Source organism: Cucurbita maxima, unplaced genomic scaffold (genome assembly GCF_002738345.1).
Source record: "Cucurbita maxima cultivar Rimu unplaced genomic scaffold, Cmax_1.0 Cma_Scf00053, whole genome shotgun sequence".
NCBI lineage: Eukaryota > Viridiplantae > Streptophyta > Magnoliopsida > Cucurbitales > Cucurbitaceae > Cucurbita > Cucurbita maxima.
The window spans coordinates 191,668-219,296 of record NW_019272069.1 but is presented as its reverse complement, the minus strand read 5'-3'; the positions used below and the strand labels follow the sequence as shown (position 1 = coordinate 219,296).

Sequence of the window (27,629 nt, the reverse complement as noted above, 5' to 3'; positions counted from 1 at the left end):
TAAGGATGTTAAAAAAAATTTGATAATTTGAAAATCCTCATTTAACTCAATAGTTCGAGTTAGATTATGAACTTATTTAAGTCGAGTTTTCATTTAAAATTTAAAATAAATGAAAACTTAATTTTCATTCATTCCCTCCACACGTTCCCTACAAAATCATAAGTTTAGAGCTTTCTCAAGCTATCTTAAATTGCCAAGACATGGCTTACCTCGGCCCCTACCTCGCTTATTGCCTGTACTACCCGAGTTGTTGCGGTTCAAATCATTTTGACAAACATTCCTCCAGAACAAGAACAAGACTTAGCACGAGCATCATTTGCACGTTTCGTGCCTCTATGACATCAATTGGACTCACTGCTTTGTGCAGTTTGATTGCTTTCAAAGACAAGAGGGGTGACACAACTCTTGACGGGTCGGTGAGACCTTACCCTCAATTTGGCATACAATTAAAATATAATGGCAAATAGTTCTTGAGAGGGAAAACGTGTGAAGTGAGAACAAAAAGGAAAACCGAGTGAACGAGACGAAAATATCATTTTCAGACAATATTCTCATGCACAACCAAATAGGTCATCTTTGATTCTCAACAATCTTATTCCCAGACCTATTAATCTCCAGCATCATTCATCAATGAACAAACAAGAAAACAATGTACATTAAATTCCAAGAAACAAATAAACAGTTCACAAACAATAATATAATACAATGTCCTCTAGAGGATGAGAGTATAAATGTAAGTGTCCACTACATTCCAGTGAGAGAAAAAGAATAGAAAAGAGTAACCATCAAGAAAGTGAATAAATATCCATGAGAGAGAAGAGGGAGTAGTAAACTTCCATGGCTCAGTGTTAAATTCAATAGTTAGATTTGCAACAAACAAACAGGATATTTGGAATAAACAAATCATGGCTACATCACAAAAACGATGCAGGAACCAACCTGTTTATAAGCCTTTGTCTATTTATTGCAGAAGAAAAATGTCGAAGTTCCATACGAGTACATGTGCAAACTAACGCTTCACCCATTGGAAGCTCTTTCTTGCTTTCGCCTTTCCTGGCTTCTTTCTTTCTACAACACGTGAATCTCGCGTCAAGAAACCAGCTACAGAGAAAATAGAACAGAAAATTTTGATCAGTAAAAATATAAATGAATGCAACTGATTGATATATATCATTCTCATCCTAGCTGACAGAAAAAACTGTGATTCGTTTTATCTTACATGCTCGCAATGGAGGACGGAAATCTGGCTCCCAATTCTGCAAGGCTCTGCTGATACCCAATTGAATAGCTCCAACTTGGCCTGTAACAGAAAGTTCAGAACTTTCACTCACTTGAAAACACATTCAAAGAGGATAGAGAGAAGGAAATTTGAATTTGGAACAGATTGAAGCAAAAAAAGGTTAACATTCAATGACTTTGGAGACTGGATAATACTCCAGAAGCAGCAAAGTCGAAACTTTAATGCATCCTTCATAATACAGTCAACATAAATGTTTCCATCCGATCATTAGACTGAGGGGCTGGCAGTAAAAGATATTATATGCTGATGACGACACAAAAGACAACCCCAGTTCTGATTTTTCATATCATGTAAAGTAAAGTAGGGTAAATCATAGGGTAAATCGATTAGATGATCAGCCACCAATAATAAATGTGCATCAACGAAAACAGGTTGAAGGAGGCAGCAATTAGATTGTGAATTAGTTAGAAGTGGCCTACTTTGGTAACTGTCATATGTGTTGATAGAGAGTTGTGGCACAGCGGGGAACATAGATAATGCGAGTAAAAAGGAGATTTTGCTTTTGTGAACAGGGGTACTCAGGTCTGGGAAAGATGGGAGGGGTATTATAAGACCAGGGCAGTCCCAAGTTCGAAGTTACCAGTTCAATCATGAAGTTCACATTTATTTGAACTTTTATGGTTGTAGAACATGAATTAAAGAAGTTTATGCATTGTACATAATTCAACGGCGACAAAGGAAAGCACAGACTGAAGTCTAATAAACATTTATTTTGTATCAATCATAATATATACTAACTTGGACATTTGTTTCAAATGCATACTCCATGTCTGAATAACAGGGTTTAATATCATGCGTTGAAACACTATACAATGAAACTGATAAGTTGCCAAGTAGTAGCAGAGGGAATTTTCTTTTTTTCTAAGAGAGCTTTTCATTAAAGAGAGAAAAGTACAAGAATTAGACGAGGTATAAGACATTAACACATTGCATGCCAAAGGAGAATTTAAACATAGTTCTTTTAATTGACATTAATAAAAAAAATACGAAATATTTCAAGAAAATGGGACAGCAAGCAGAACACAAAAACCATAACCCCCCCCCCCCCCGGAGCTCGTCTAACTCTCAAGCTTTATTCTTTATGATTCTAATGATTTCTCACTGTGCAGCCCAAAGGAGCATCCACCACATTAACAGCACAAATCAAAACAGTTTGCCTTTATACCGAAAATAATGGCCGCAAATAAGCCAACTACATTGGTCAGCTTAAGCTTTGTAGCTAGCGTTTGCTTGGGCTAAATGTTCTTGATAGCCACAAAGAAATCTTCACACAACCCAGAGAAATCTTAGAAAAGCCCAACTAGGAATGACAAAGAAAAAATAAGAACTTTTCCCAATCCGGTCTTTGCATAACATACAACTGGGAGAAGTAGCAAAAAGGGAGGTTGCTTCGAACTGCATCTACAGTACTCCTGACATGGCTTTAACCTCTCAGGAGTTGATATTATACACGCTGTTCAGAAAGCTGAAACGCCTGGAGTCTTTTATCCAAGTAATTTTCCAGGATGAGTATACTAAAGTCTATATGCTACTGTCCTTCCTACAGATTGCTGAGTTTCCTCTTGCTCAGTTTTCTTTAGATTTTTCAGGTTTTTCTTCTTCTTTTTTTTTTTTTTTTTAAAGAAAAAAGGAAACAATTCATTCATTCATAAAATGAAATTTCAAAATATGGAGAAAAAAGGCTATAGTTACAAAAAGATTGAGACAATTCACCCTTAAGATAGAGCTTAATAAATAGTAGGATCTATAGAAGTATCAGATCCCTGTTCTTTGTCAGAGAAAATTTGAGAGAGAACCAAATAGACCCCAAAAAAAGTCGGGGTAAATTTGGGCCATAGGATCTTTTTCTCCTTGAAAGGATGGCCAGTGAACGTGAGGGAAAGGAAATAAAAAATGTCCCCTGGCAGCAGTGTAGACCAACCAAAAGCGGCGATGATAAAATTCCAAAAGGGTTTTTGCAAAGGAGCAAGTGCTGAAAAGATGAATGTCTCTCAACCCCTTTTGCAAATAATGCAGAAACCATGGGAGATATAAAGTCGGGAATCTTCGTTGAAGCTTGTCATAAACATGAGTGACAAAGCTCCCACATAAAAAGGTTAAATTTTTGGATATTCTCCTTCCAAATAGAATGATAAATCTGTTTTTTGCTGCAAACTCCAGCTGTTGCAAGAGACCTTGGCAGAGATTTGAGGTGGACACTATCTTTATCGATATTCCATACCCATGAATCCTCTTGGTCGGTAAGGATGGTTGATGAAAGCAAGTTGGAAAGGCAACCCCATTCAGTAATTTCCTCTTAGTTAAGGCCTCTTCTCAGGAAGAGGTTCCAAGAACAAGATGAGTCAATCCACAAGTCAGAAACGGAAGCTTCCTTATTGAGTGTGAAGAATATAGAGAGGGGAATTCATCTTTGAGGACTGTTCTACCTATACATTGATCTTTCCAAAAAAGAGCAGTCTCCCCTACCAACTTTGCAAGATATGTGAATAAATACGAGAACTCAGACTTCTCAAACTATTTTCTTCCAGTTCATGTATAGTTTACAGGGACTTGATATTTACTACTGTATAGCCAATGTATTTGTTCATCTTGAGTTTTTAATAATAATAATAATAAATAAATAAGATTTTCTCATCCTTTTTGGGCATAAGAGAGTAGGTGGGATGGAAATTTTGTATAAATACTATTAGTGCAGAAAAAGAGAGATGAGTATTTGGGTCAAAAAAACAAGCTCCAACAAAAGAAATTCAACCCAACCCTAACTACAGAAACGGACTTCAGTTCAAAAGAACAAGACTAAGCTCACAATTACGAAAAGGCCTAGTCACACCAGACAATAAACCTAGCCACATCATAAATCTCCTCACTCGAGCTCTCAATCTATCTAAAGATTCTATAATTTCTTTCAATGCAAATGCCACAAAAAATAGAAAAGAAACTATAGTGCTTCTCCCAAAAGGTAGGACTCCATTTTCTTTTCATATATATTTGATGATCTATCACAAATATGGATTATAACTATTTTCCCTTCTACAATAGGAATCCAACCCTAACTACTAAAAATGCCGCCGGTTCAAAAGAAGAAGAAATTGATGATTATAGAAAGACCCAGTGGTTGTCACCCACAAGGAGGCACTAAACCTAGCCACTTCCCAAACCTCCTCACCCAACCTCTCAATCTCTCTAAAAATTCTATTATTTCTCTCAATTTAAATGTCCCACAAAATAGAAAAGAAACTTGCATGCATTCTGGTGTGTGTGAGTACGTGTGTATAAATATACATATATACTGGTACAACTACTCACACCAAAGTAAAGGAACACTATACGAATATCATCTTTAAGGATGCTAAAAAGCTTTTGAATGAAGGGATTCACTGTTGTTTGTATTCATCTAGATGAAAGGAAATGAAGAACGCACAGATGATCTGATTCAAGTTTCATAGAAAATGCGAGGAAAATATAAAATGTATCAATGCCAAGTTTGCAGAAGAAAAATTATAAAAGTGATTTATTCTTTACAAATGCTAGCATCTCATTTTACTATTTGGAACCTAGTTGACATCATAAACCTAAATGCAAAACACAATTTTTAAGAACAGACATAACTAGATATAAAGATGTAACAAGAAGTGTTAAATGTGACTTAAGCTTAAGCTTACCTGTTGTACCACCTCCTTTAACCGTACATTTGACATCCCAAAGGCCTAATGTTTTGGTCTCGGAGAAAGGTCGAAGAAGAGCAGCCCGGCTATCGAGCATTGGAAAATAAACATCAAATTCTTTATCATTCACTACAAACTTGCCATCTCCTGGCTGAACCCATACACGAGCAATGCTGCATTTCCTTCTTCCTGTGCCATATGCTCTTCCTTTGTCATCTATCTGTCTCACTCTTGCTTTTGCAACCTCTTCTTGTTTCTGGCGCTCAATTTCAGCTCTTGAGGATTTTCTTGTGTTTTTCTCATAACGCATATCCTCTAATACACTTAGAGGAGGCAACCCCTCAACCCCTTCCAAATCTTTCAACGCAATCAAACTGTCTAGCATGTCATCCGTGATTCCTGATGCAGCAATAAGGTCTCCAAATGCTCGATTAGGACCTGCAGTTGACATATTAAATGAATAAGATAATTGATACAAATATGTGAAACTATTACAGAAACGCATCCATGACCCAAAATTCCAAACTTCAACAAATTCATCTAACTAATTAAACAAAAAGGATAGGTTTTTTTTTTTTGGGGGGGGGGGGGGGGGGGGGATAAGAAACATAAAAATATATTCAACAAAAGAACCAAAGAACAATCTAAGGGCAAGGGATTGATATAATCCCTCCCAAAACTAATTAAGGAGAGTCTCGCAGTTGTTAATAATCCTCAAAAGGCTATAATTACAAAAGAATTTGGCGTGCTTTGTGCACCACCAAGAAGCAATGTGCTAACCAAAAGCCAAAAGGAATCAAAGGAGGAGCACTTATCTTCAAAAACCCTGTTATTTCTTTCCTTCCAAAGACACCAAAGAAGGGAGCGAGTTGCACATCTCCAAAGGATCTTCCCTCCTTCCGCAAAAAATCTTCCCATCAAGCCCTTCTAAAAGTCAAACATCTATCTTCTTGGGGACAAACCAACAGAGAAGAAAAATGTGATCTAAGGGCTCCTCCTATATGTAGAGACAACAAATTGAGGGAGACATCATCCGATTTAGAAGTTTTTTTTTTTTTTTTAAGCTTATTGTGGGTATATAAAGTTTTGTAGGCTAGGGACCATAAAAAGAACTTTCACCTTCTTAGAGATTTTGAGTTTCCATATTATGATAATACAATTTCCTCATCCCATTAGTCAACATCAAGAATGTGGACTTCGTTGAAAAACCGCCCAAATGATCTGTCTTTCACACCAATCTATCCAGATCATTACCCACCACCAGAGTATTTAGAAACTGAACAAGGTTGATTGAGGAGGGTCTAATAACTCTTATTGTATTTGGCTTACTGCTCTTTACCTCACCTGGAGGAGTTTTTAGAGTGACCCCATCTATTTAGCCCGAGAATTTTCCAAGCTCATGGTTTCCATTGCTGAAGGTGATCCATGTGAGAGCTTGTGTTATTCTTCATTTGAAGATTTTTGTGCTTGGATTAGTTTTTTTGCAGCTGACACCTGACCATTTTCAACCTCAAGGGAGGTAATGGCGTTCTTATTACTACTCAAGCTTGCAAGTCAACGAAAGAAAGAGTTTGTGAAAGAAAGAGGTGAGAAGTCACCCTCCCTTAACCTTTCTCACTTCGGCCGTTTGTCTCAAACACACACCATTACCTGTTTTCATGAAGAAAACTTAACAGTATCTTTTAGCTTCAAAATGATACATCAAGGACTTCTACAGGTCCCAAAGTTCTTAGGATTTACATACCATCTAAAATCCTCTTTCTAGAAGCACATTTGCCACCACCTTAGGCCACATTATCCCACTGTTTTCCCCCATTTCTTTTGTATAAATAACAGAAATATATAAAGGGGGGAAGCAGAGAATACAACCTAAGACAAGGGGTTGAGAAAACCCCTCCTCCCAAAAACTATGAAATAATGGCTTCCCAATCCCAAAGGATCACAAATGAGTAGTTACAAAAGTGTTCCTGTGACTATAATACCATCAAGCAGAGGTGAGTTGTACTATTATAGACAGAATCAGAAGGAACCTCCTTATCTTCAAAAGTTGGAACAGATCTCCCCTGCCAAAGACCCAAACAAAAGCGCTAACAGCATAGTTCCATAAAATCTTAGCGATGGCTTTAAAACTCCAAGCTGTGATTATCTAAAAGCCAATCGTCCACATGATTTTACAGTAACCCTCCAAAGTCATTTGGTTAAATGGGCTTCATTCTTCTTCTTAAGGTTTCCAATACATCTACAAATCTAGGAATCTGAAAACCTTGTGCTTGCAATAATAAAGAGGGGCGGGTGCATAGCAGCTAAAATACATCACAGAAGAGTAACGATAGTAACCAATAAATTCAACTTATTTGACTTACTTACAAATGACATCGTTTAAACCACTACACAGGAAAAATGCAAAAGTTCAATGGCCTCAACCATATACTTATGCCGTTCTCAATATAAACGCAAAAGCTACGAGTAAGAACACTGTTATGAATTGCCTCGATCATGACAACCATAGAATCAAATGATCTGGAATACACCAACATATTACGAATTGAATCCTCAAACGATACATACATGCCACAGAATTAGAAACCCAAGAAAATCCATTAATTTGTTGAACTTGAAATACACTCTTCCCAATCAAGGGGGAGAAAAACTTGCCTTTAAGGATGGCAGTGAGTTCCTGCTCCTCCTTTTCGAGCTTCCTAGCATCCTCACTGCTCTCACTATCCACTTCCTTAATCTCATCTCTGGATTTCCCAATTTCAACTGCATCCTCCTGAATGTTGAAGACATCACTCTTTTCTTCCTCTACCAGGCTCCACGGCTCGAGCTTCGTCGCCGTAACCCATTCATTAGCACCATCGCCATCTTTATCTCCTCGAATTTCCTTCTCCACTCTCGCAAAAATGTCTCCCGCGGCACCCTGATCCCCGTCTTCCGACCTCACCCATGTATCGTCATTGGCCGGAGCAGAGTCATCCTCCGCAATACCATCAAGGTTGTCAGCTTCCTGAGTGAACAGTTGGTCGAAATTTTCGTCGCTTTCTCGTGAAAGTTTCCAGACATTACTCGTCGGTTGGTCTCTGCTTCCACCGTTCTTATTGTTATTACTTCCATTATTACTGGAGGAGAAGAATCGGGGAAGAACATGAAATCTAGGAGCTTGAGCTGGGGGCTTAGTGGAAATCAAGGTTAGTAATCTGAAATGGGAGGGTTTAGGAAGTAAACGAGAAAGCATAGTGAAACAAAGATGGCTGCCAGAGAGCGAAGAAGGCTTTCGTGAGGTAGGGGAGACTACTGGCCAGCACGAGCAGATCTAAATAGCGGCAAACGAGAGAGAAACAATGAGCAACGACGGCGAGCAGCGGCTACAGAGGCGGCTCTGCAAATTCAGCGGCGGCATGAACCCTGGTGTGACTAGAGACGGACATTGAGGGTTTTTGCGTGGTAATACCATTTTTTCTTTTTTAAAAAACAACATTAATTATATGAATTAATGCTTCTAAATAAAAATGGTATTTTTGGTGAAATTAATCTAACTCATGCGAATAAAATAAGAAATTATTATGGGCGGAAATGGGTCGGGTGCATAATTCTATTGTCGATTTGTGAGATCCCACATCAGTTGGAGAGGAGAACGAAACTTATAACAAGCCAAAGTGGACAATATCTGCTAGCGGTGGGCTTGGGCTATTACAAATGGTATCAAAACTAGACACGGGGCATGCCAACAAGAACTCTAGCCCCTAGTGGGGTGGATTGTCAGATTATATCAGTTGAAAAGGGAAATAAAACATTTTTGTAAAGGTGTGGTTAAAATCATGAGACTGACGACGATACGTAATGGGCCAAAGCGAACAATATCTAATGGTGAACTTGGACGGTTACACGAATACTTTGACTTGATACATTTTCTGTCTAAACTCCTGGCAAGTGCACGTGCAAAACTAAATCTTATTACAAACTATAGGAGGTTCATGACCTACATGAAGCCCTATAATATTTCAGCTTGTTGTTGTTGGCATCTACGACGCGCACCCCATCTATCAATGAAAATAATTGTTAGTATTGGAGTTTGTTGAATGATATCAATTGTAGTTACGATGCATCATCACACATTTAACCTAAATGAGGAAAATCTTTCTCTATTGAGAATTTTTATAGGTCTCGAACAAAATTATTATAATATAGGTGTACCTCTAAATAAGATTTAATAATAAGAAAATTAGGTACGATAGCCATTACCATACGAACTTAATATGTGTCATCATGAGTGATATACCTCAATATAGTTAAGTCGTGTCAATATATGTAGTCATCTCATTGAGTTGACCTAAAAAATCCTTACATACTTGTATTGATTTATACTGTAACCATTCATATACGCGTTTTCTATCTACAAATAGTCGAAATTGAACAACATCATTTTGTAATGTCACAATACACTCTCGGCCGAACATGGAAAATTTGTGGGTTCCAAACCTCTAACGCTTTACTAAATCAATAATTAAGTGTTAACTTAATTGAATTAACCCTAATCGGTGTACTGTAAATAAGGCACGATTCTGTGAATCTAAACCAATACCATGATTTATTACTGTCTCCATTCTCCAACATCGTAATATACCTTTTGACCAAATAATCTCTTATAGTTTCGACCTCTTCCAAAAGGAGATGTACACACGATTTCGATTTACTACCTACAGTCCATAACGGGCGTCTCTCGTGGGTCATTGCTCGTCACAGAATTAGCACACCAGAGTTCTGTCCAATCACTATTGTAAATTTGGATTCGTTGAAGGTCAATAGGGTTTGCTAGACAGTGAATCACATCACCGTTGTAGATGTTCACGTCGACATCGTAGAGGTTCGCAATGCCGACGTCATGGAGGTTCTATCGTAGATGAAAAAGATTTATAGCAAATATGTATTAAAAAATAACTAAACATTTCTATTTCTTAAAGATAAATAATTATGATTTTAGGAAAATCTCATATTAGTATTTAATAAATTTTAATTTCAATTAACATTTAATTTGTTCAGCTTCTAAATTATCCGTTTCAAATGGCTAGGATCCAAATTTCACGTGGCAATAACAAACCAAAACTCCACTACGTGTCCCAAATAACCAACCAAAACACACCACGTGCAGACTGTGACCCGTCGAATCCTCCCAGACTGCCACGTGTCCACTCTCCCCACCACACCCCTCAAACTCCCATCCCCATTTCCTTCCTTTCTCTCCACCTTTCTTCCTCACTTCACTTTTTCTTAGACGAAATAAAAAATGTCCGGCGGGGTGGGGCCCACATGCAGTGACATAAGCCTCCCAACGGAGCAAGAAATCCTTCACAAAGAATCATGCGATCCAAAGCAGCAGCAGCAGCAGCAGGAGGAGGGAATCAAATCACCCGGCGGCGTTGGGCGGAAGAGGGCGGCGGCGGCGGCGGCGTTTCTGAGTTTCCAGCAACTGAACGCGCTTGCGGTGGTGGTGATATTCTCAGCCAGTGGGATGGTGTGCGCTGAAGACTTGGCGTTTGTGGTATTTTCCATGATGTATATGTACTTCATTTCCAGAGTGGCGTTTCCGCCGCTGGCCGGCGCCGGAGAGCCGACGGTGTTCAGCCAGGAGAATAGGCTTCTCCGCTTGTATGGATTCTTCACCATCGTTGTGGGATTCTTCCTCCCTATAGCCTACATTCTGGAGGGCTTCTTTGAAGAAGATAAAGAAGGCATCAAAGCCGCTTCTCCCCATGTCTTTCTTCTTGCTAGCCAGGTTTAGCATCTTCAAAAGACTATACCACTATTGTACCAGATACTATTCTCTTTGGTTTTTGTATTTAAAACACTTTCGAGGGGAAGTTTCCCCTTTTCAACCGAGGTAGGATCTCACAACCACATCGATTAGAAAAAGTAACGAGACCCTTTATAAGGGTGTGGAAACTTCTCCAATCGATTGGAGACGGAAACGAGGGAACGAATGTCAACGAGGACGCTAGCCCAAAAGGTGGATTATGAAATCTCACGTTGAAAAGGAGAATGAAACGGTCACATTAGTTGGAAAGGAGAATAAAACCCCGTTTATAAGAGTGTGGAAACCTCTACCATTGATTGGAGAATGAAATGAGTGCCAACGAGCACACTGGGGCTCAAAGGGGTGGATTGTGAGATCCCACTAGTAGGTGAGAAAAACGAAATACCCTTTATAATGTGTGGAAACCTCTCTTATCGATGGAGAAGAGAATGAGTGCCAACGAGCACTCTGGGCTCCAAAGGAGTTGATTGTGAGATCCTAGAGGGAAAAACAAAACACTCTTTATAATGATGTGATGTGGAAACCTCTCTCATCCATTGGAGAAGAGAATGAGTGCCAACAAGCACTCTGGGCTCACAGGGGTGTATTTTGAGGTCTCCCACCCCACCTCTCTCATCTATTAGAGAAGAGAATGAGTGCCAACAAGCACTTTGTGAGATCCCACTACGGGAGACACCCCACCTCTCTCATCGATGGGAGAAGAGAACGAGTGCCAACAAGCACTCTAGGCTCCGGTGTATTGTGAGATCCCACTAGGGCAGACACCCTTTATAATGGTGCCCTTTATAATGGTGTGGAAACCTCTCTCATCGAAACCTCTCTCATCGATTGGAGAAGATAATGAGTGCTGTCGAGCAACCCTGCGCTTCTCAAAAGAATGGATTGTGAGATCCCACCAAGGGAGACCCCTTTATAATGATGTGGAAACCTCTCTCATCGATTGGAGAAGATAATGAGTGCCAACGAGCACAGCTCCAAATGGGTGGATTGTGAGATCTCACTAGTCGGAGAGAACGAAAAGTTTCAAGGGAAATATGTAAAGGGAAAGCCATTAGTGGTGGGCTTTAGACCGATACAATTATATGTATATATCATTTATAATTATTTTGTCGACAGAGTTTCATGGAAGGCGTGGCGGGGAACGACAGATTCTCGACGCCGATCCGAGTGTTCGTGCCAGTATTGTACAACACGAGAAGGGTGTTCACATTGACGGAGTGGCTGCGGGACGAGTTCGCTAAGGAAGACAAGGAGTACAGCGGGTCTGTGCGGCGGCAGATGATCGGAAGAGGGCTTGCGGTGGTGAACATGGCGGTTTGGAGCTTCAATCTGTTTGGGATCTTGTTGCCTTTGTATGTGCCAAAGGCTTTCAAGAGATATTACTCTGTCAAAAAATCCAAAGATTGAGAGAGCTTTCTTTGGTGAATTATTCAAAATAACTGTCGTGGAAGACGGTTGATCTGTTCTGTTTTTGTTTTAAGATAGCAATATGTTTGAATAGTTTGGAGTTTTTGGATTGTAATGGAAGTTCTTAATTAATGTAACTTTCTGGGTTTTGCATTGCCATTTCTTGAAATCTCTCTTCTGATTCAAAATCGTGGTGTAACGTGTATTCCCTCGTGTTTCGGTCATGGAATAAATAGATTTTTGTTCAAGAATGAAATCTTATTGGAACTGTCCATATCCAGTTTATCGGATCTGATGAAATAGGATGAATTGAGACGGTATTTTGTAAATACGTAATTATCTTGAATATATTAACTATTTCTTTATTTTCCGATCGCCTGGAAGGGACAAAAGAAACATCTTGTTCTTTCTTTAACAATTTCTGATATCTAGTGAACCTCTCAATAGGATTCGAACCCATATGAAGTTCTGACCATCTGTCAAAGAAAAAAGAACGAATGGATCTTGTAGGATTCCCGAGAAATTCTTCGATTTCTTCCGGAAGCGGATGATTATTCATCTGCTTCTCACGTTTCGTGAATAGCCGGGACATTGAGGAATGTCCAGAAAAGCATTTAGGGAATCGGTCTGATTCTATCTCTGTTCGTTCCGTTTGAAGAAAGGAAGGATCCCAAAGAATCGATCTTTCTTTTAGTTGTTGAATCTCTCTTTGATTGATCAATTTGTGATATTATGATACACTAGAGATTAGTGCACAAGTGATCGAAAGAAAAGAACCGAACAACAAGCATTCGTTCTTTGGAAATGAAGATTAATTCTCATTTTCTCCAAAATTTATATATATAGATGAAAAACTAAGTTGTAATATTGAAATTAAAGAGAAATTATGTTAACCAGGCCAAATTGGTTAGGCTGGTGAGTCATTTCCAACCCTCTTTAGGTTATACTTTAATCGAAGTGTTATAATTTTCTATTCTTTCAAAAAAAAGCATTATCGATGTCATCCCAGTTTGTTTGGACCTGCCAACGGGCCAAGAAATCTGTCGCTGGCGAGTCATTTCCAGCCCTCGGAGTGTTATAATTTTCTATTCTTTCAAAAAAGCATTATTGATGTCATCCCAGTTTGTTTTGGGCTGCCAACGAGCCCTCTTTTGGTTACTTCAATCGGGGTGTTATGATTTTCTATTCTTTCAAACCCATCCTGTCCCAGCTCCACCTCATAGACATCTCTAGTGGTCGAGAGAGGCGGCGCTCATCCACGAGGTATAAAAACAAGTGAGAATTAGTAGAAGTATGAAAGGAGTATGTTCGGGCATTATCACCAAAAACTGATTCACTATTGAATGACAAAATTGGGGTTACAAACAAATGGAAAGAATGATGATACCATTTTTTATGCAACGGCCATTAATTTCAACAACAATACATTTAGCCAAAATAAGCCTGGCTCAAGTTACAAACAAACAAAATGGAAGAACCCAAAACAAAAAGGAAAAAAAGAAAAAAAAGAAAAAAGAAGAAGAAAAGGCTCAAGAAAAAGGGATGAGCCAATTATGCTCTCAGCGATACAGCGCCAGTTTTTCCTCCCCTCGCTCCCATTCCTTTTATGACTCTCTTTCTCTATCCCACAACAAAAATTTGCATCTTTCTCATGTCATAATAACGCCTATAAAACCTTCCTCATCCACCATTTTTACACTGAAATCCTGCAAACTCTTGCTTCCTTTCATGTCTCCAACAGTAGCTTCTCCCACAATCCCGCTCATTCAAATCGACTGAGCTACCGTGTTTGTGTACCGGAAAGCAGATCGTCGTCGTTGTCTCTAACTGGCACTACCTACGAACTCTGATAGGAAGACTACTACCTCCTATCAGCACCTGTTCTAGACATATCAAAGAAATGCACCAGTCACTCCAATAGTTCTACTTCAAACCCTTTGAACTTCACGTATATTCTCAACAGTGCAGTCGTGGTGATCCGTTTCAATAGTAATACGATATTTGGTTAACGAGAAATGTCAGATTTTTAATTCTCGACTAATAACCACCTAATTGAATCTACCAGCAACCAGCATTTTGCAGTTAAAATATAATACTACCGCAAGTTTAAGACGATCTCTTCGAAGGACATGAAATAATTTTGACACAAAACTTACTTGTGAATCTGGTTGATGAACCATTGCCATTTAATACGGTCACCAGTTTTCTTTCTTGGCCTAGCGATAGAATTTCTTGCACTCTTTCTGGCCAATCTGAATTCAATCTTCTAGCAAAGTCTTCTACTTCCCTGCATCCAAGAGATTAACTAACTTAAATGGTGACAAAAAGAAGTGGATTTTCAGGACGACCGCAATCAGCTACTACACATACACGCCTGGAAAATATGATTCAGACCTACTTCAATATGACAGACGACTAATACAAGGAAAATAATAACATATACATCCATTTGACCGCAATCAGCTACTACACATACACGCCTGGAAAATATGATTCAGACCGACTTCAATATGTCAGAAGACTAATACAAGGAAAATAATATCATATACATCCATTTGAAACATTATGGTTAGTACAAGGGACAGCTGATCATGTAAACAGTCCTTTACCTGATGTGTGTGTAACAGCCCAAGTCCAAGCCCACCGCTAGTACATATTGTCTTCTTTGGGAGGACTTGAGCTGTTACGATGTGTGTATCGTTGATGGAAGATATTTATGATTCAAAATATTCATGACCAAAGACTTGTCACAACTTCTAAGACATTGTTTTTCCCCTCCCCATGAAATTTGGGAAAGAATGATTTCTTTTCTACAGGCTAGATGATGTATGGTTTCTAACAGCTTACGTATTTTTCAGTTAACATTTCTTTTTATATGAAACAGATCAAGATGTCTCATTAAAAAAAGAAGCCAGCCAACAAAAACTTCAGGAACACAGGAAGAGATGTCCCTTAACCCGACTTAGGATCAAATAGAAGTTCCAATCTAATTTCGAAGTGAAAGTAGAGTAGAAACAAAGTTTGTGTAGCGCAATCCAATTAGAGGCTGTGAAACATAAATAATCACATAAAGATTCAAAACAATTCAACTTATCAATGAAATTCTAGCATTTTTTTTTTCATACAAACTACAAACGAGCTTCAGAAGCGTTTGACCACAAAATTTTGCCCTTGTCCTTGTACCATCATCCTAGAAGAAAGTCCAGAAGCCATCCCCCCAACTTGTTCTTAGTTCAAACACCACACCACACCAAATTGATTACAAATAAAACTCCAGTCCTTGAAGGCAAAGCTACATTCGGAGAGAGTCTCATTCCCATAACAAAACACACATTTGAAAAAGAACTGCAGATTAGGGTTCCTCATTTTGAACCTGTTAATGCTGCAAAGAGCTACTGACCATCAAAACAGTTGTCTTCTTAGGACAATGACCTTATCGAATCAGGTTGCATCAAAGCTTCCTGTAAAGAACATCTGTATCCTGCCCCCTCGTCCATCTCCCAGTCATAAAAGCCTCCTAAGTGTAAGGTTCCAGGCCAAGGGAGTTGGAAAATTTAAACACAATTGGCACCCTCGTCCAATACATCACCGCCCCNCCCCCCCCAATAATTTTTTCCATAAGCAGATGACACGCCTGACTGAAATTGAGCTCAGTACTAATCCTCAAAGCCTAAAAAAAATTTAATTACCATTTCGCTTCTATCCTACAAAGCCAAATTAGAACAATTTACTCATTAAATAAAGAGAAGAAAACCGGAACTTCACAAATCAGAAATTAAAATCAAATATCACCTAGAACCTTATAGCATATGAGCACGCAGAAGAAGCAAGCACTAAGACGTGAGAAAAAGGTTCAATGTTGTCCACTGTTCAACACTTCCCGACAGTTGAATAAAGTGGGTTGGAAAAAGGGTTCAGTACAACATTCATTTGACATATCTGACCTGTCAAGTTCCTCCTTCATCGCAGGATCTAGATCATCGTACATATCAGCATCATCGAACTCGTTCTTAGATGAATATATGGAAACTGCTGAATCCTGTGATTTCACAGTTCTACTCGGAGATGCCCCCGAAATCTTGTCAAACTCATTATTCTGGCAACAAGAAGGAAGTGCATCCAACTCCTAAACAATATAAGATTGCAGAATTCAATAATTGGAGCTACTTCTGATGTGAAAAGGGGAACTTTTTAATAGACCAAAGGCCACATATATAGACAAGCCAAATACAAAAAATTATGCACAGATGCAAACCTCTATTTTATCATGGTTCCCATTCTCATTGGTTGAAGAAGAATCCTTCTGTTGATCCTTTCTCCTCCGATTTTTCTTTTTGTTTTTGTTTGCTTTTACTGCCTTTGAATCTGCGTGTGGAATAATAGTGATTGAATTACAAAGAAAAAATAAGAGACATTAAGCACTGAGAATCTCAAAAGAGTACGGATAAGTAGCAACTTCTCTCCCCATGTTTACAGGTAAATTGTGGCAAATTCTAATATACTGCAAAACCACTTGACAAGGACACTAAAATTCAAGATGTGATATTAAGGCTAGAGCATGAAAAGAGGACAGCCCAGTAAAAAGTTAAGACCATGAAATGAGACAGAAAGAGCAAGAACGAGTGAACAATTCTCAAGTACCTCCATCTCCTCCATTTATAAATGACAGAAGGTCATCGACTGATCTATCATCCACCCGCTCCTCGATCTCAACATTCTGAAAGATGTGAAAAATGATGTGCTAAATAGCTATTGGGAGATTAAAATTATATAACACAACTCAAAGTCAGATTAAGTATACTACTCAGAGCCTTGGATAGGGTTAAAAACAAGGATGTGAACAAAATAGCAAAAAGTACAGATTTTTGGGTATTTTAGGCTTTCTTTTCTATCGTGTAATTTTCATTTTCTTAATTAGAGAATACCTCATCCTCTTTCTCCTATAATGTTCTACTGTTATGAATATTTTTTTTTTCCATTAGTAAAAAGGTAATTCACCTTTAATTTCTCTCTTTCTCTTAATTCTTTCCTTTTCCGTGCATATAATCTATTTAAGAGCCGAATGCGTGGATCATCTGTTATGTTGCGTAAGGGCTCCAACTTTTCTTCCTGTAGAATTAAGTCTGAGTGAGACACTTAAACTGAATATGTGAGTGTGTGAGTTGGTTTTGGGTATGAGTGTGGGACGCACCTCTGTGAGATCATCAGGTAGGTGAAATGTCTCCCTTATCTCCTCTGGAGTCTTTCCTTCAATAATTCGAGCAAGTGCTCGACTAGTTAGATCAACCAACGGTTTCAACTGGAGGCTGTCAGCAGCAGATGTCAACTCACATAGCTTTTTTGTATCCATGCGAATGAATTTCTCATCAAACGTCTTACGCTCCTATGGAAAATAATACCCATGTTCATTTGTAATATGACTACTGAGTTGTCCATAAGTAACAGCGTCCATTCAATCTCCACATCTCCATAACTGATGATTGTGGTTAGAGGAAAGAACAGGTTCAGAGATATACTGACCTTATTGGAGCGACCCGGTACTTGATGGAACCTGCAATAGTCAAGAATTAAGCCTAATATAGCAGGATTCACTCGCTGCGGAAGAGATATTGCATAATTCTTGGAGGATCCCATCCCTGTTTGGAGTATTTCCCGACAAATCATAGGGCAAAACATAGCAACTTCTTCTTCAACTTGTTGTATTGAGCCATCAGCAGTTTGAAGCCAAATATAAGACTTCATCTGGAAAAAAATCACATTTCAGAAGGAAAATTAACCAACAAATAATGAATTGGCCGATGCAGCAAGTTAGATAAGTGTGATTTTTTCTTAAACTGTCGCCTGCTGTATCCTGATCATCAAAACACATAGGATCTCCAAGAAGCCCTAAATGCATTACATGTATCATTCATATCATCCCAAAAACTGTGTGCGTGTGGGAGGTGAAAAAACTCCATGGAAAATTTTGTGCCATGTTCTTAAACGAAGACAGGTTCTTGGTCCTAGTGTAAATTTGTAAAGCATTGTACCTCAGGTTTGACTACCGCCATAGCACTTTCAGTCATCTGATGTAGCACTGTGTGGTCGCCGCACAAAGAAAACAGGTCACTCAGTAATATCACTCTTTCAGGAATACTAATGTAAGCACTTTGAACCACCTCGAAGGAATTAGGGAGTCATAGAGAAATAAATATTCTACTTCTTCAGGGTCTTAACTTTGTTGAGACTCTCAACTCTTTATCAATACTGCCAAAGTGGATAAAAAGGAGAATCCAGACAAGCATGCCTCTTATTGATAATAGAAGTATAGAGAGCTAGCTGCACTACACAGAAGGGACTCACAATCAAGGACTAGCAAATAACCAAAAACCTGAGACCAAAAGACATAAATGCGAGCATTATTGAAAAGATTTGCAAACTTTATATCAGCCACTTGCAACATGCAAACACAGACTAGGATATTTACTTAACATGTCAAAATAAAAGGACATGACATACCTTACACAAAAGTAGGAAAATGATGTGGATTAACCAAAATTCCTTGTTTATAAGTATAGAGCACCATTTCTTAGATAAATAAAATAAACTCCCACTAGTGAGTCTATTTTTTCAGTCCTTTGGAGGATAAAGATTCCTATGAAAGTGAAATTTTTTGGAGGATGTATTGGTATTTGGCTTGTTTTGTTGTATTCTTTGTCAGAAGGCGAAGGAAGAAATAGATCACATTCTTTGGGGATGTGAGTTCGCGTGTTCTATTTGAAATTCTTACTTAAAGACATTTAGCTTCTTGCTTGCCCGTCATAGGAACATTAGTGTCATGATCGGGAAGTTCCTCCTCCATTCACTTTTTCATGAGAAGGGTCAGTTATTGTGGTTAGTTGGGGTGTGTTATCATGTGGAATCTTTGCAGTGAAAGGAATAATGGTGTTTAGAGGTTTGGAGAGGGATCCTAGCGATGTTTGGTCCCTTATTAGATTTCATGTTTCTCTTTCAACTTCGATTTCAAAGATTTTTTATATTTGTTCTACAGGCACTATCTTGCAAGATCGAAGCCCTTTTCTTTAACTGGGTTCCCTTTTGTACGCTCGGTTTTGTATGCCCTTGAACTCTTTCATTTTTTCTTAATCAAAGTTGATGTTTTAATCATAAATATATAAATAAAATACGCTCTGGTTCAACAATAACTTTCATCTTGAACACGGAAACCTGACTAATGGTACAGTGGGAAAATGAAAATTCTAACAGTTAATTCAGCTGTAAATCTTAACTCTAAAGTTAATTTCTGCTAGCCAACAGCCACTCTTTACATGCCACTTTAACGATGGCCCAGTCATTTCTCTGTCCTCTCACTCACTATTCTTTATTTAAAATATGAAATCATCATGCATATTCAAGAGATTAGGAGAGAATGATAACACACTTGTTCCTTTCAAAAACCATTAGAGTGCCAAAGAAAAAAATTTCATCTAGAATCGAAGAAAAATGCAAGATCCTCTACTCATCTTTCCTTAATAGAAATCCTACAATAGTCAACGGAAGTAAAAAGTAGCCAACTTGATACTAACCCTGACCTTCCCCTTGCCAAAAAAAAAAAACTACTGAAAATGAGCTGAACCTGAAAGTCTTTAGTGCACAGAAGGGGTGCTGCCTGCTGGCAGTTGAGCATATTAAAACTATTAAAGATGGACAGAAGTTCGTAGAGAACACACAGAAAGATATTTAGTGCTTTGATCCTTACAGAGAATAATCCAATTTGGTGATGGAAAAATATTGAACTTTCTCCTTCAAACAAAGTTACAAGTATGAATTTGATACTTATTTTTCTTAAAACTCGAGGTAATCCATTTGCGATTAGAGATGTGACCAAAACCTCTGATTTTTTTTTTCTTTGGATTGAAAGATAAAATTATTTCAGTTGGTTGGAATTACAAGGATACACCTTCCAAGAAGCACTCAATCACTGTGGTCAACAGTCACCTACAAACGCAAGCTCAACCACATCCTTCAACTTTACTCTCATTAATTGCATTATTCTAAAATTATATCAAATGATTCACCCAAAATCTAAAATCCTAGCCACAAGAAGCTAATCTCTAAAGAACTAACAAAACCTAACTCTCAAAATCAATTTTCAAAGCTAAAGAAGAAAATACTGTTCAATTTCAAAATTTTCGTGCACTGCCTGAATAGATATTTGAATCAACTTCAACAGTAGCGAGTGGACTCCATTTCTAACCACACTTCAGCCACAACACAAAGAAACGTTCCACAAATTCTCAATATTGCTACTTAATCCATAGAGCATGGTACATACAACAAAAGTCGAGGAAATCTCAAATTTTCCGCTGCCCAGATTTCAATTAAGAGAACGGTAAAATTTAACTACTGCAGCTATATGCCAACAAACGAACAAACTAAAACCATCAAAAACCGAAAATTCAACACCCATTTCCTCTTCTTTTCAAAAAAAACAAAACAAATCTAATTAATTAGAATCCGAATCGTATCCTATCACGGCAAATTAAAAATAATAACAACAATAACGAAGTCCATTTCCTTGGAGAAAAAAAACAACCAATGCAATTCGTTCCCAAAAATCAAGCTCATGTTCAAAAACCCCCTCTTGAAGGTAACGAAATGAATCAAAATCCCGACCAATAGGAGCCAAAAAGATAAATTAAAAAACGGAAAAACACAATAGAGATGGAAACATAGGGAAATGGAACACAGAAAGATGAAGAACATAAATTGATACCTTGCAAAATGGAAATGTTGCACAGAAAATGAAAGATTGGAAGAAGAAGGAGGAGCTGGAGATAGGGTTTCAGACTGGCCTCTGTTGATATTCTGCACTTTCAGATTTTTTTAAAATTTTTTATTTTTAATTTTTTTTTTAATTTTATTTTCTCTTACGCTTTGCTTAACAATTTGTGTGCGGTTCGTGTTCGGCACGTGATCTCTATCAACGAAGCTGGCCGCCGCACGTGACGGTAGTTAGGGTTTCGGGTGGAAGCCGACGCAGCCTCATCAGACTTGACTTCGCCGGAATCTTATGGGCTTCGTCGTGGGCCTGCGACACTCTAAAAATTATGACGTTTAAAAGTTTAGGGCAACTACGTATATAGAAAATAAATAAATAAATAAATAAATAAATAATTGTATTTATAACACCGTTTATTTCTTTATGCCATTAATGTGTCCATAAAATAAATCAAAATATTCTTTTAATGACGTATCAAATTTTTTTAGGGGTTCATATGATTCGAATAATTTGAACCGCCTAATTTAAGATTGGGTTGGGTTAAATCTTTTTAAATCGAAAAAACTTGGTTTGGTTCGTGAGTTTTGACTTTTTGAGCATGGTCAACTCGACCAACTTAAATATGGTTCATAACTCAACCTTATCCTACTTTTAAAATTTTTTTATATGACTAGTGAATGTTTGATATTTGAGTTTTATGAGATTTTAGTTATTAATATAGCTGTATAGTTGATCAGTATAGTTTTTTAAATGGCTAAATTCACGACCCAACTCAACCAGAAAATAGAGGTTTGGGTTGTGAACTCGATTCCCGCCATTTGGGTCATCGATGACATGGTATACCTCAACCCATAATAACCTGGTGCACCTCTAATTTATAAAAGTAATATGGTTTCATGAAATAAATTAATATATCATTTAACCATCCAAAACAGATAATATTTCATAATGGTGGACTTGAACTGTTACAAATGGTATTAGAGCCAGATATCAGGCAGTGTGTCAGCGAGGACGTTGGACCCTACAAAAGGTGGATTGTGAGATCCCATATCGGTTGGAGAGGAGAACCTCTCCCTAAGGGGAAGTTCAAACGAGACAATATTTGTGTGAACTTGACCTATTACAAATTTTGATACTCATTCATGCACCAGACACATGAGATCCACAAGTATAGCCATATTTGTGTTCTTACAGTTATTTTGGTAGTTTTTTTTTTTTAGAATGATGTAACCATTGAACGTTTTAATTGAGATTGGGCAATTATTACACCTTCAAGCCTCCCAAGTTGTGTGTTCTTGACTTGCCAATTAGTGCTAGTTTGTTGCGGGCACGAGTGCCATGTGAGGCGCCGTGGCAGAATGCACGATTCTTATGAACCCCACAATTCGACCGTCGGTGGTTGATCATTAAATGCTCAAAGTTGCGGACGGATTTGCAGATTAAGAAAACACCTGCGTGCGTCTTCAAATTCCATCTCGAATCGATTCAATGTGGTTATTAAGAAGAAAAGGACCCTCTGGATTTTCGTCCTCTTCCACTGCTGAGGAGGTTACAGACGGAATCGATGGCACTGGTCTCACCGCCATTGTTACAGGTTCTGATTTACTCTAAGCATCTATTCTTTTTGTATTTTTCTCTGAATTTTGAACTGCGTCTCATCCTAATTTTCTCTTGCTTGTGCGCCTCCTTCAATTATGCATCTGAGTTTCTTGGATTTTCTTCAATTTACGAACATGATTTTGAGTTCGAAACTTGTGCGGCTTGCGTTTTTAATGCCTGTAACATATAGATCTTCTTCTTCTTCTTCTTCTATTGTTTATATGTCAAAATGTGATGTGTGATTCGATTCGGATTGAAGTTTATTTTTTGGCTAAATTATATATATAAATCATGTGAACTTTGTACTTAGTTTAAAAAATGCACTATTCTAGTTCCAATTGTAGTTCCAGAGTAGAAATCCATTAGAATTGAAACACGGTGACCTTATAACAGTGTGGCGGTTTTTGGGTCCAAATTTTTGTTCGACGCCATTATAAATCTCTATTTATTTTGAACACTTCTGAATTGAGTTTGGACTGTAGTAGTTTTGTTTGTTTTTCTTTAAGTTTCGTGACAAGAATTTTAATAGTAAAGACGATCATTACATTTTTTGAACTACGAACACTGAATCAAAAGAAAATCTGAAAACTAAAACGTCATTGTTGGCAAACTATGGAGACTTAAAGAATGCGTTGACAAAAGAAAAAAGTTGGGATGGCTTTTGACTTCAGGTTTCTATTGCTGTAAAAAGAGATTGAGGAAAGAAATTCTAACTGAAAGTTTGTTAGTGGTATGAGAAAAGTTGTTTGGTTTTGTGAGATCCCACGTTGGTTGGAGAGGGGATCGAAGTATTATTTGTAAGAGTGTGGAAACCTCTCCCTAACAGACATGTTTTAAAACTGTGAGGCTAATGGCAATATGGAACGGGCCAAAACAGACAGTATCTGTTAGCGGTGGGCTTGGGCTGTTACAAATGGTACCAGAGTCAAACATCGGGCGGTGTGCCAACGAGGATGTTGGGCTCCCAAGGAGGGTGGACTGTGAGATCCCACATTGGTTGGAGAGGGGAATGAAACATTCTTTGCAAGAGTGTGGAAACCTCTCCCTAACATATGCATTTTAAAACCGTGAGGTTGACGGCGATATGTAACAGGCCACAGCGGGCAATATCTGTTAGCGATGGCTTGGGCTGTTACAGGTTTTTATTTTCTCTTGAAATGAAGGGTCTCCTACATGTTTTTCTAAGCACGGTTGGTGACTAGTTTTACCATTTAAATAAGCGCTCTCTTGGCTTGGTCTTCATTACTAAACGCAAGATTAATGCTGCAACCACATTTTTGCAGTTTTCTGAATTTTATTCCTTTTTTTGCTTTGGAATTAAACATTGCTAGTTGCACTTACAAGCTAATCCTTGCTTATGTCACAGGAGCATCGAGCGGTATTGGCTCTGAAACTGCGCGTGTTCTTGCCTTACGTGGAGTTCACGTTGTTATGGGTGTTAGGAATTTAGAAGCTGGTAGAAATGTCAAAGAAACCATTGTCAATGAGAATCCTTCTGCAAAAATTGATACCATGGAGTTGGATCTTAGCTCCATGGCGTCTGTAAGAAAATTTGCCTCAGATTATCAGTCGTCCGGGTTTCCACTTAACATCCTCATGTAAGAATTGATAGGCATTACAGTGACATGTTAAGTAGTTTGTTTCTGTATTGATGCACAGCTGCTTACTCGCTCCTGCTAGTCGTGGATTTACTTGCGTTGATATATAGCTATATAATTGAAGATGTAGTACAAGTTAGTGACTTTTTTTTCATCTCTTTTCTTTTTATTTGGTGGAAGTAATAATGCAGGAATAATGGCTACCCCTTTTGGACTTTCAAAAGATAACATAGAACAGCAATTTGCAACAAACCACGTAGGTACGTTTATATACTAGATTCTTCTTGCATAATGAAAACTTGTAATATATGTGAACTGGCAAGAAAATATATAGGATACACTTGAAAACATTGACTCATCAAGAGTTTGGTATATTGATACAGAAAACAACTAGGGCAATTTGATGTTGCATGATTTTACTGCTATTAAATATGGGTGAGTCCAACTTGTTATGTCTCGATATGAAAGGCTGAGAAAGTGAGGTTGTGGCCATGGGGAGATTAGGCCGTAGGCCTTGCTTAGCTTTAGGAACTTTGGTTTATTGTCTTGATATTGTGGCTGCTACGATGAGAAAGTTTTATATCAACATTCATTGAAGTGGAGTTGGTTTTTTGGGCCTAATTGGAATGACTTTCTAAGAGTTTAATGAAGTTCTTTTAAGAACTAAAAAAAAGTGTTTTTAAGCACGTAGAATGTCAATCGAAACCTGCTCTAATTCTCTGTTTGTACTGCTTGTAGCTTTTCTTGCATAATTTTTTGGATAATATATGTCTTCTTATTGTCTTCCTCGGTCTTTATCTCCACCATCATAGCAACTAAGATCTCCTCCATTCATTTTGAAAATAGAATTGATGGATAGTTCCCTAGTGTACAACAATTATAAGGAACCTAACTTGTTGTGTTTCAGCTCATCATTATTCCTGACCCAATTTGATACTCCGAGTTTATGCAGGCCATTTCCTTTTGACGGATCTACTTTTGGAAAATATGAAGAAAACTGCTGTTGAAAGTGAGAAAGAAGGTAGAATTGTAAACGTTTCCTCAGAAGCTCATCGTTACACATATCCTGAAGGCATCCAATTCGATGGAATTAACGATGAATCAAGGTAAACTTTTTTAAGCGTGCAGAAATAAGAATGGATGCCTTTTTGTGGTTTAGGAAGCATTGTTTGAGAACAGGGAATTAAGTGGTTGGCGATGTTTTGCTTTCCTCCTACCTAAAGAAGGCTGATTTTCAATTCCTTGCATTGTCTGAAGACTGGAAACTGACAAGTAGTAACCCAGTTTGGGTATTGCTGCTTGCTGCCTTCTTTCTGTTTCGCTCGGTTTTAAGCATATACCGGTTTTGACGCATTCAATCTTCCCTCTATAAATATTGTTTAGAATAAGAATGTATGTGTATAAAAAGATTAAATATAATCTAAACTATTAGCTTAAAACTTTTAGATTTAGTTGTAGCTACTAGGTTAACATAGTATTCGTCGAGGAGGTCTAGACTGTCACTTCCTTTCGAATTGATATTAATACTCCACTTGTTGGGTTTTTTTAAAGAAAGTAATATTCAAACCAACCCAGAGCGGGGTATTACAAATTAAATGAAGGATCAAATATTTACCTGACTTAAGCTGTAAGCTTTTGGGCTCAGTTCTAGTTTGATAAATATCACTCCGTTTTTCTTACTCAAACAAAAACATGTAGATAAATTAATAATATGTGCCGAACTTTCCACAGGATGCTTAGGGTGGAATGTATAGTTCTAAACCTTGACCTTTGAGCATGCAAGACATTGTTATTCTTTGAGTTTATCATTCAACAGTGATTTACACTTGTTCATGTAAAAGTTTGATAGTTGTTTAAAATCTGTCATTGTAGGTACAATAAAATGCAGGCTTATGGCCAATCGAAGTTATCTAATATTCTGCATGCCAATGAACTTACGCGACATTTCAAGGTACGGATACTTCTCTAGTTGATGGTGAAAACAAACAAACCAAAAATGAGAAACAAGAAAGGTTGTATGGCTTTAGATGATAAATTCGAGTCCTTTCTTCATTGCCAAAACTCGGTTCATTTCATTATTACTTCTAGTTACCCTGTCGTTTCTTCGTGGACATCCTATAAAGGGCATTATATGCTTCATTGAGCCCAGGAGCTCATTTTTGTTGATTTTTTAATTTAGAATTTCGTCATTTTTCCTGCCTTTTGTTTACTAAGAATGGTTGTGGCAAACCATTTTAAAATGTTGGTTTCTTCTTGTACAGGAAGAAGGAGTAAACATAACTGCAAACTCGCTTCACCCGGGGATAATCACCACAAATCTCTTCCGCCACTTCAATTATGGCAATGGTAATAGCTTAGACATCAAATGTCTGAGTTTTTAAATTCTGTAATAGCCTAAGCTCTGGAAGTAGATATTGTCCTCTTTAGGCTATCCCTTTCAGGTTTCTCCTCAAAATTTTTAAGACACGTTTGTTAGGAAGAGATTTTCACAACCTTATAAAAAATGTTTCGTTCTTCTCTCTAACCGATGTGGGATCTCACAGTTTCGACTTATGAGTTCCTTTGTTTTGTTATTTACGGTATAAGAATGTTTTCAAAATCCAAAACTAAAAAATCCACCTTTAGCTAAAAGTTCAGATGTTTCCTTATCTCGTAAAGTCTCTCTCACATTACCTGGTTCTTGTCTTTCTTGCTTCAGTTGACCATCTTTATCTTGCATTTTGATTGACAACTTCTTTCTACATATCTAAACTGCAGAAGTTCAGCTCAGTAGATATCTCTCTTGAAACCCATCTTCCTAGGAGTTCTCTAATCCAACAGCCCTTTGCTTTTCTTGCAGGTCTAGCAAACACCGTCGGCAAACTCATATTTAAAAATGTTCAACAGGTGAGCTTCATTCTGTGGCGTTTACTTTGCATACACTTGCAAAAACTGAGATATTGTCACGAACAAGGACTTTAAGCTCTTTTTCAACATCTCCGGATGTTACTTACAGTTTCGTTCGTTTTTAAACTTTGACGAGATTATGTGACATAATTGGCCAATATTGAAGCGATGTGTTTTGCAGGGTGCAGCAACAACCTGCTATGTGGCATTGCATCCACAAGTAAAGGGAGTGAGTGGTGAATATTTTATGAACAGTAACCTACATAAGCCAACCCAACATGGCCAGGATGTTGATCTCGCTAAGAAACTTTGGGATTTTACGACTAACTTAATCAAATAATCCGATTCTCATTTTTCGTCTGAAGTGTGGAACTTGAACCTGGTCTAAAGAAATGTAATAGTTAGGTTGTGTTGTACGTGTTTGTGGAGTATTACATTACAAATAGAAATGGTGTCCTAAAAAAAAATAAGGTATTAAAGATTCAACCATTCTAGTTGGTTTTGGATTGGTAATGCATATGTATTCGTGCATTGTGGAAAGTTGTTAGAAATTACCATTTCTCTATTATATTATGATAGACTTTTATCACTAATAGATCAA

General features: G+C 37.8%; 4 protein-coding genes across 8 annotated transcripts; 2 read left to right on the top strand and 2 right to left on the bottom strand.

The window, feature by feature from the left end:
- Positions 1-779: 779 nt before the first annotated feature.
- Positions 780-8,402, bottom strand: LOC111471519 (28S ribosomal protein S9, mitochondrial). The gene is made up of 4 exons (XM_023117228.1): positions 7,621-8,402; positions 4,963-5,403; positions 1,220-1,300; positions 780-1,101 (listed from the first exon to the last, which is right to left on the bottom strand). Exons 1-4 carry the CDS (start codon positions 8,198-8,200, stop codon positions 1,010-1,012), a joined length of 1,194 nt encoding a protein of 397 aa, XP_022972996.1. The 5' UTR covers positions 8,201-8,402; the 3' UTR covers positions 780-1,009.
- Positions 8,403-10,244: 1,842 nt separating this feature from the next.
- LOC111471524 lies at positions 10,245-12,337 on the top strand. Its single transcript, XM_023117238.1, has 2 exons — positions 10,245-10,738; positions 11,894-12,337. Exons 1-2 carry the CDS (start codon positions 10,250-10,252, stop codon positions 12,182-12,184), a joined length of 780 nt encoding a protein of 259 aa, XP_022973006.1. The 5' UTR covers positions 10,245-10,249; the 3' UTR covers positions 12,185-12,337.
- A 1,162-nt stretch (positions 12,338-13,499) lies between these two features.
- Positions 13,500-21,057, bottom strand: LOC111471520 (SKP1-like protein 21). Of its 4 annotated transcripts, none has more exons than XM_023117229.1 (10): positions 20,940-21,057; positions 18,214-18,554; positions 17,705-17,926; positions 17,376-17,567; positions 17,183-17,293; positions 16,826-16,901; positions 16,440-16,549; positions 16,129-16,310; positions 14,341-14,471; positions 13,500-14,067 (listed from the first exon to the last, which is right to left on the bottom strand). In XM_023117229.1, the coding sequence occupies exons 2-10, from the start codon at positions 18,247-18,249 to the stop codon at positions 14,018-14,020; spliced, it is 1,110 nt and encodes a 369-aa protein (XP_022972997.1). In that variant the 5' UTR covers positions 18,250-18,554; positions 20,940-21,057; the 3' UTR covers positions 13,500-14,017. The 4 variants fall into 4 exon arrangements, with proteins under 4 accessions (XP_022972997.1, XP_022973000.1, XP_022972998.1 ...); XM_023117232.1 differs by having other exon boundaries at positions 18,214-18,507; XM_023117230.1 differs by having other exon boundaries at positions 18,214-18,502.
- Positions 21,058-22,230: 1,173 nt separating this feature from the next.
- On the top strand, positions 22,231-27,617 carry LOC111471523 (short-chain dehydrogenase TIC 32, chloroplastic-like). 2 transcript variants are annotated; one of them, XM_023117237.1, is made up of 8 exons: positions 22,231-22,539; positions 23,911-24,142; positions 24,323-24,402; positions 25,095-25,248; positions 26,015-26,093; positions 26,407-26,488; positions 26,982-27,028; positions 27,210-27,617. In XM_023117237.1, exons 1-8 carry the CDS (start codon positions 22,434-22,436, stop codon positions 27,366-27,368), a joined length of 939 nt encoding a protein of 312 aa, XP_022973005.1. In that variant the 5' UTR covers positions 22,231-22,433; the 3' UTR covers positions 27,369-27,617. The 2 variants fall into 2 exon arrangements, with proteins under 2 accessions (XP_022973005.1, XP_022973004.1); XM_023117236.1 differs by having other exon boundaries at positions 26,404-26,488.
- The last annotated feature ends 12 nt before the right edge of the window (positions 27,618-27,629 follow it).